Genomic DNA, 8,896 nt, shown 5'->3' with positions numbered 1-8,896 from the left:
ACGTGTAAAGCCTCTGTGGTATGGGGGGGTGATGGTCCAATTATAAATATGGGGAGACCTGGCAGACTGATTACATCACACTCCCGCAAACCCACCAAGGGAAGCACTACGTGCTTATAATGGTAGAAACAACCACTGGATGGCTGGAAACACACCCTGTCTCCCATGCCACTGCCTACAACACCATCTTGGGCCTTGAAAAGCAAGCCCTGTGGTGACATGACACCCTAGAAAGAACTGAGTTGGACAACAGGACTCATTTCAGAAATAACCTCATAGACACATAGGCCAGAGTATATACCAGTAGGTATATCATATTCCCTATCATGCACCACCCTCTGGGAAAAACAAATAATACAATGGACTGTTAAAAACCACATTGAAAACAATGGGTGGTGGGACCTTCAAACATTGGGATCTACATTTAGCGAAGGCGAAGGCCACCTGGGTAGTTAACCCTAGAGGCTCTACCAATTGAGTTGGCCCTGCCTAATCAAAACCTTCACGTACCATAAAATGGGATAAAGTTCCTGTTGTGCATGTGAGGAACATGTTAGGGAAGACAGTTTGGACTAGTCCTGCCTCAAGCAAAGGCAAACTTATCCATGGGATTCTTTTTGCTCAAGGGCCTGGGTGCACTTGGTGGGTAATGCAGAGAGGTGGGGAAACATGATGTGTACCTCAAGGGGATTTGATTTTTAAGTGAGAACAGTCTGTAATGTTGAATTGTATGATATTGGTTGCTGAATGACACTGCCACTGTATGCCATAATTACCATGGGCAATGAGGATGGACTGCTACAGATATACCAGTTGTGAGCTCCTGATGCAGCTTGCAACCAGCCAACCCTCCTGTCCTGGAAGACATCTAGGATGGATAGAACCCACAGTCATGGACTAAATGAACTCAACAGACATCTTGGACAGATGGCCATTGAGTATGGAAATGATACCCGTGCTTGTGTTTATATGTATATTGTTGGAAGGTGTAGGACCTGGGCATGATGTAGACAGTATTGAATAAGGGGTGGATAATGTCCTGGTTCTGGCCAGGACAGGGTTAATTTTTGCAGTAGCCAAGAGGGAGGTTATTCTATATCACCTCATGTCATTGCCAGGGGTAGGGGAAAGGGACTCTCTTGCTCTGGAGGAAAAGGGGTCCCTCCCAGTCGAGAAAATGTGGCGGATGGAATTTTTCCCTTTCTTATACTTTTTTTATTAATATTGTTGCTGTTACCATTCATTTTCTTATCTCATTGCTGTTCCCAATAAATTGTTATCTTAACCTGTGATTTTCACCTTTTGTGCCTCCAATTCTTAACTCCATCTCGCTGCAGTGGAAAGGGGGAGCAAGAGAGAGTGCTGTGTGGTTTGGGAGTCTTGGTGGGGGCACTGAATTGGGGAGTACCATTTTTAAACCACAGAGGTTAAATTCAATAGAGACAGACTCCCCTGGGCTGGGAGAGCCCCACAGCTGCTCTTCTTCAGTCCTACCTTACTGCATGGGTTTTAAAAAAAGGAGGGCAGAAGAGAGGAGGCAGGGATTAAGTACTAGTTGGCTCCTTGGAAGAGAACACCAGATCATTAAATTATTCATAAGCATCTAGGAGTAAACAAGGGAGTGCCTGCCAGCAGCAGATGGTTGAGAACAAGCATCAGACACATCTGGTTCCTCCTGATATGAGCAGGGCTGAGGCTGTGGGTACAATGCCACTTAGTTCCAGCAATGTTTCTGGCCTCAAGGAAATGCCACCCAGGTGGGGATGTGAGTCAGACAAAAAAATGGTCGTGGGGCTGGTGGTGAAAGAGCTGCAGGATGGCTGTTTCAGGGGGTTCAAGGGGAACTAGAGCTTCAAACCCCTGATGGGGAAGGGTCTGGCTGGGAACATGAGTCCTGCGGTGGGGCCTGACGGTGCAGTGCAGTCCTGCTAAAAATCAGTCAGGGAAAAGAAAAACCTGCCAAAAATAAATTAATCAGGGAAAGGAGTCCTGCAAGTACCTTTGGGTGGAGAGGAAGCGCTGGGTCCCCACACACCCCCTTTCACTCGGGGGGAAATCAAGCCTCTGGAGCATGTCCCCCCAAAGCCTCGCCGAGTCCGCCAAGAGACCGCCTCCGACCGAGCCAAACTTGCCTCGCTGCCCGCGCCCATGCGCGCGGTCCCGTCAGCTGAGCCCAGGTCTGCTCAGCGCAATCCAGCTGCTCCCTAAGCACCCGCCTCCTACCCCTTCTGCTTGGCTGCAACCTTCCCCACGCATTTCCCTTTGCTCGGGCGCTAGCCAATCGCGAGGCGAAGGTGTCTCGGATGGCTGTCATAGTGGGACTTTCCGCCAGGATTTTAGCGTTGGTGGATTTTTGCCATTGGCTGCTCTACCCGTCTTGCCCTGTAGAACAGCCACGGCAAGGAAGAAGCTGCGATTGGCTGACGGGTGTTGCGCTTGGCTCGTGAGGATTGGGAAGGGAAAGGAGAGGGGCGGGACAGAGGAGGGAGAGCGCGCGTTCTTTTTTCTTCCTCGTCCCCTCGGTTCCGCCTCTCCGATTGGCTGAGATGCTGGCCGGACGAAATTTGCGATTGGTCAGCGCACGCTGTTGTTAGGCAGGTGAGGCAGCGCGAGGTGGAGTCTCCTTTTCCGATGAGTCAGTTCTGAGGTTCAGTCAGTGTGAAGCGTCTTGACGTACCACCGTCGCGAGTCTGTCTGAGACCTGTTGTTGCCCACCCTGAGGAGCTGTCGCCGGCCGCCTCATCTCTTTTCCTCTAAGCGCCATGGCCTCAGGATCCGAGTAAGTGTGGGCTGTCCGCCAGCAGGCCGCGGCCTAGCCCGGCTGCGGTGGCGCTGGGCCCGACTCGGCCCAGATCTCATTACCTCGCCTCCGCGCGGCGCTGCCCAGGCTGGGCTCAACGTTGGGCCCGATCCTCCCCCCGATCCCGCTGTGTCATTCAGGTTCTTAGGAGGTAGGGGTGGGGCCGGGAGGGAATGGGCCGCTCTTTGTGTTCGTCCAGCCAGGCGGTAGTCCGCAGGGGGACCCTAGGCGCCTTCCCCCCCCGCCGCCCCCGCCCCCCCCCCGCCGCCCCCGCCGCCCCCGCCGCCCCCGCCTCCGCCTCCGCCTCCGCCTGCCGGGCCTCCGCGGGAAGTGTCGAGTAATGGGAGGCGAGGCCTTGCCGGGGCCGTCTCGCCTGGGCTAGGCCTCAGCCAGGGAGGGCTTTGTCTCCCAGGCCCCGGAGCGCCTGGGTAAGTGGCAGAGCGGCTGGCGAGGGGGGAGAAGCATGTCCCAGTCTCCTCCCCGCAGGTCTGCAGCGGCCTTCGGGTCGGGATTGGAAGAGAGTTGGTGTTAGATGATATGTTGTACTGGGCTTGCCCCTGTGGCAGCTGAGGCAATCAGCTATATTTTTGTCTCTAGTGTCTTGCCTCACTGTTTTCAGTTCCAGGCTGAGGGTCATATTTTGTGCTCCTCAAAAATCAGTTGAGTAATACTGTCCTCTCAGCTCCCAGCCCACGTGTGCAAGTCACTTCATAGTCCCTTGAGAGGACTAAAATTAAAACCTAAAGCTAATTTCCAAATCCAGGAATACTTCAAGTGACTTGTTGGCTTTGCCAGAGGCTCTTTCAGTCTCTTTAGTGTCTGTGGTTTATCTTCTCCTTTTCTTTTGCAACTTCTGCAATTTAGACCCACTTGTTCTTACTATGTCAGTTCCAGCAAGGTGTACCAAGAATTCAGTGTCTGCGTTAGAGCTTGTGATAGAAGTGATGGTCTCAAAGGCATATTTTGAGTCTGAGTGATGTGAACAGTATTTTTAAAAAGAAATTTATAGTTCTGCAAAGTTGTTCTCACCACATAGGAATCTAAAAAAAAGTTACTCTGCAACTGGAAAACAGTTACTTCTTAGCTACAATTTTTGGGCCAATGCTGTTGGCAGCCATCTTATTGAACTGAGCTTTAGCATGGAGTATAGCATTGCAAGAGTGTTTCTGAAGAGATTCTTGGTTTTGTGCGTATACCTGTCTGAAACAGTATTTGAAAATTTGGCATCTTGAGCATGGGTATAAACTCACTGCTTGGTTGTCATGTGCTGTTCCAGTCATCAGATATTTCACTCATTTGCTTCAAGGGATTTTTATGGATTTTTTTCTTTTTAATACTTACCAAAAGAAAGTAGTTCAGACTGTAATATGGATGTTCAGAGTGGTAAAAAAAACCTGACAGGTTTTATCTAGGAAGTGAGTTCATGAAGGTATTAATAAAAAGGTACACCAGCATACAGAAAGCATGACTGTTTTCACTTTTATTACTAAAGCTGGAATAATTTTGAGTTGGTGACTTTTCATTGTATATTTAACATAGACTTGCAGGAACAAGTTAGTTCATTTTCAGAAGAGTCACTAATCAGTAATTACTTTCTGATCTCACACTTCATACTGTCTACCACAATGCATAGCCTCTGGGCATTATCACATGCTGAACAAGGAGAGCTCTGACACAGAAAAGTGATGGAGTGATGTAATCCTAGAATCACAAAATGGTTTGGGTTGGAAGGGACCTTAACAATCATCTCGTTCCAACCCCCTGCCATGGGACACCTTCCTCTAGATCAGGTTGCTCAAAGACCCATCCAGCCTGGTCTTGAACACTTCCAGGGCAGGAACCCAAACCATTCTATGAACCCCCAGGAAAGATGGCAAATGGTGATAATAATATTCTAAATTGCTATTGGAAGATGGGTAGTGCTTGTCTGTCAAAGTCCTTACTCTTGTCTGTAGGAGAAATAACATCACTCTCCTGTGTGGCTGTTATAATTTCTTAACACCTTTTTTTTCTTTGTCTGCAGATAACGAATTATCTGTCACATATCTTATGGCATAGTAGGCTAGAGCTATAGTGACTCCTGTGAAAGTATTATGGAAAGGTGCTTATATCCTAAAAAAAAAAGTAAACCCCATTTTTCATGAGCACTTGAATATTTCTACTGGCTTGCTAGGTTTAACTAATAGGCTTTGACAGGCTAAACTCTTACACCTCTTCCTTTCAGAGGAGCTGCAGCATTGTCCTTTAATTCCCCTATTTATCTGGAATTTGACACCAAATGGACTTGAACTTTTGTTTATGTGGAAGTGGTTACATGTGATTTCAGACTAGTCTGACTAATTCTTTCAGGCAAAACATCTTAGAGTCAGCAGCATCTCACTGACTACTTCTTTTTATAGATTGCTTCATAGCTATTTCCATTGGACTAGTAAATTAGTTATATTTAGTGACATAAAGCATTCTGCTTTGAACTCCTGAAACTGGTGCCTAGGAATAATATCATCCTTTGTCTTACTGTCGTGGTTTAAGCCCAGATGGAGATGAAGCACCACACAGCCACTCGCTCAAGCCCCCCTCTCCCCACCCTCAACCTGGTGGAATGAGGAGGAGAATCAAACTAAAACTTGTATGTTGAAATAAGAACAGTTTAATATTTGAAAAAAAAATATAGTAATGGTAATAATAACGATAATAAAAAGGGAAAAACAAGTGATGCACAATGCAATTGCTCACCACCACCTCCCAATGCCAGACCCCCCTTCCTGAACCCAGATTGGACCACCCCTTCCTGGTAACTCCCCCCAATTTATATACTGGGCATGACGTTCTATGGCATGGAATATCCCTTTGGCCAGTTTGGATCACCTGTCCCAGCTATGCTCTCCCCTGGTTTCTTTTGGGTACCTCCTCACTGGCAGAGCATGAGACAAGAAAAAAAGCCCTTGACTTAGGATAAAAATGACTTAGCAAAAAACCAAAACATCAGTGCGTTATCAACACCATTCTCATACTGAATCCAAAACACAGCTCTCTAACAGCTACTGAGAAGAAATTAACTTTATCCTACCTGAAACCACGACAGTTACAAACAAGTATAGTTTCTAAAAGACAAGACAACAAAGAAACCTGTAGAAAATGGAGAATAAAACAGGGGGTGGGGGTGAAAGGCGGGAGCAATATCACTTGGACTCATTAACTTCTGTTTTCTTTGCTAGTTCTAAAGCAGATGACTTATCAACTGCTATTCTGAAGCAGAAGAACAGGCCCAATCGGTTAATTGTTGATGAAGCCATCAATGAAGACAACAGTGTTGTGTCACTGTCCCAGGTGTGTCACCTATAAAAGCAAAGCATTTAATCTGGTAATTTGCAAGATGTTGCTGTCTATTAACTTGAAATGTAACTTTGCAACATGAATCTAAGTATTTGTGTCAGAAGCTGCAGCAGTTACAAGTGAGGGAGGTGGGTTAAATAAATAATCACATAATAATTATTGATGAATGATAAAGTACATTTTGATTCTAAGTTTTAGGATTCAGTTGAGCTCATGCCCTTAGTCTGGCTTTAGGATTAGCTCTTGATTAGTGTAGTGGAAACTCCTATCTTTGTACATCTAGAATATTGCTTCCAACATGAAATTCTCCAAAGTCAAGTAACTTTCCTTCAAATACTTGAATTCGTAGAATCATTAAGGTTGAAAAAGACCTCCAAGATCATTGAGTCCAACCATTGACCCAACACCACCATGTCAACTAAACCATAGCACTAAGTGCCACGTCCAGTTGTTTCTTGAACACTTCCAGGGATGGTGACTCTACCACTTCCCTGGGCAGTCTGTTTCAAATTCTTAACAACCCTTTCCAAGAAGAAATTCTTCCTGATATCCAGCCTGATCCTCCCCTGGTGCAGCTTGAGGCCATTTCCTTTTATCCTGTCACTAGTTGCCTGGGAGAAGAGATAACCCCCACTCCACTACAATCTGATTTCAGGTAGTCACTTGGTTAAAACTTGGTTGTAGTAATGCCAAGGTCATGGGTTCAATCCTCTATGTGGGCCATTGACTTAAGAGTTGGACTCAATGATCATTGTGGGTCCCTTCCAACTCAGAATAGTCTGTGATTCTGTGAAGTTGTAGAGAGCAATAAAGTCTCCCTTGAGCCTTTTCCAGTCTAAACAACCCCAGCACCCTCAGCCACTCCTCATATGACTTGCTCTCTAGACCCTTCACTAGCTTTGTTGCCCTTCTCTGGACATGCTCCAGCACCTCAGTGTCCTTCCTGTGAGGGACCCAAAACTGGACATAGTACTTGAGGTGTGGCCTCACCAGTGCCGGGTACAGGGGAACGATCGCTGCCCTTGTCCTGCTGGCAACACTATTCCTGATACAGGTCAGGATGCCATTGGCCATCTTGGCCACCTTGGCACACTTCTAGCTCATGTTCAACCACTGTTGACCAGCACCCCCAGGTCCTTTTCCACTGGACAGCTTTCCAGCCACTCTTCTTATTGAGGTGCTGGAGCGGGTCCAGAGAAGAGCAACGAGGCTGGTGAAGGGACTGGAGCACAAGTCCTATGGGGAGAGGCTGAGGGAGCTGGGGTTGTTTAGCCTGGAGGAGGCTCAGGGGAGACCTTATCACACTTTACAACTACCTGAAAGGATGTTGTAGCCAGGTGGGGGTTGGTCTCTTCTCCCAGGCAGTCAGCAATAGGACAAGGGGGCACGGGCTCAAGCTCTGCCAGGGGAAATTGAAGTTGGATATCAGAAAAAAATTCTTTACAGAGAGAGTAATCAGGCATTGGAATGGGCTGCCCAGAGAGGTGGTGGATTCACCATCCCTGGAGGTTTTTAAACTGAGATTGGATGTGGCACTGAGTGCCATGATCTAGTAAACGGACTGGATTGGACCAAGGGTTGGACTTGATGATCTCGGAGGTCTTTTCCAACCCAACTGATTTTATGATTCTATGATTCCCCAAACCTGTAGTGTTGCATGGGGTTGTTGTGACCCAAGGGTTGAACCCAGCACTTGGCCTTATTGAACCTCATACAATTGGCCTTGGCCCATCAATTCAGCCTGTCCAGATCCCTCTGCAGAGCCTTTCTATCTTGGACCTGATGCCCTGGTTGTCCTGCACATGCTATGTGACCACACTCAAGATGATCTGTTCCATAACCTTCCCTGGCACTGAGGTCAGGCTGACAGGCCTGTAGTTCCCCAGATCCTGCTTCTGACCCTTCTTGCAGGTGGGCATCCCATTGGCTAACCTCCAGTCATTTGGGACCTTCCCGGTTAACCAGGATTTCTGATAAATGATGGAGCACGGCTTGGCAAGTTCTTCCACCGGCTCCATTAGTATCCTCAGGTGGAGCTCATCTGGCCCCATAGACCTGTGAGGGTCTAAGTGGCTCAGCAGGTCACTACTTCCTCCAATTGTTTTGTTAAAAGCTTGTTCTAATGCTGTTATTGTTTACAGGCAAAAATGGATGAACTCCAGCTGTTCAGAGGAGACACTGTCCTGCTAAAAGGGAAGAAGAGGAGAGAAGCAGTCTGCATTGTTCTGTCAGATGACACCTGCTCAGATGAGAAGATTCGCATGAATAGGGTTGTTCGTAACAACTTGAGAGTGCGCCTGGGTGATGTGATCAGGTGAGGACTAGTTTGCTAATGGTTGCATATCCCTGGGTTGCCTAAATTTGTGCACTGGCTTTGAATTGATTTGGTCTGTAGCAGAGACAGGGTCTGCAGGAAGCATTCTCACATCTTCCAGAGATTACAGAAATGTTTTCAAGTTTGTGTCTTACGTCAGGGGTCTCAGTTTATTTTTGCATGTGTTTCTGGCTGTATGCATATTCAGATTAATACTAAAAATTATGATAAAGATTCTTGAAGTCTCTTCAGGACCTTCACAAGCCCAGATCCTATTGTTAAATTAAATAGCTCAATTTACTCCACTGTTGTCATAGTATTCTTCCCAAATTTACATTGTCAGATGAATTCACAATTTTTTCCCATCTAAATTTTTCGTGCTGGTAAAGTTAACTGTGAAAAGTAGTAAGCAATATCGTAATTGATCTTATAGTGTGGTTAGCTCAAGC

General features: G+C 46.8%; 1 protein-coding gene across 1 annotated transcript in view; it reads left to right on the top strand.

Moving 5' to 3' along the window:
• The first annotated feature begins 2,549 nt into the window (after positions 1 to 2,549).
• LOC139683010 (transitional endoplasmic reticulum ATPase-like) overlaps positions 2,550 to 8,896 on the top strand; it is a 46,216-nt gene continuing 39,869 nt past the window's right edge. The window contains exons 1-3 of the mRNA XM_071577711.1: positions 2,550 to 2,779; positions 6,016 to 6,127; positions 8,275 to 8,447. Of these exons, the coding sequence (XP_071433812.1) occupies positions 2,763 to 2,779; positions 6,016 to 6,127; positions 8,275 to 8,447 (302 nt within the window). The 5' untranslated portion in view covers positions 2,550 to 2,762. The remainder of the gene's footprint in view (positions 2,780 to 6,015; positions 6,128 to 8,274; positions 8,448 to 8,896) is intronic.

This window comes from Pithys albifrons, chromosome 26, assembly GCF_047495875.1.
Source record: "Pithys albifrons albifrons isolate INPA30051 chromosome 26, PitAlb_v1, whole genome shotgun sequence".
NCBI classification, from domain to species: Eukaryota; Metazoa; Chordata; class Aves; order Passeriformes; family Thamnophilidae; genus Pithys; species Pithys albifrons.
The sequence above is the reverse complement of the archived record's forward strand: the minus strand, read 5'-3'. Positions and strand labels throughout refer to the sequence as shown.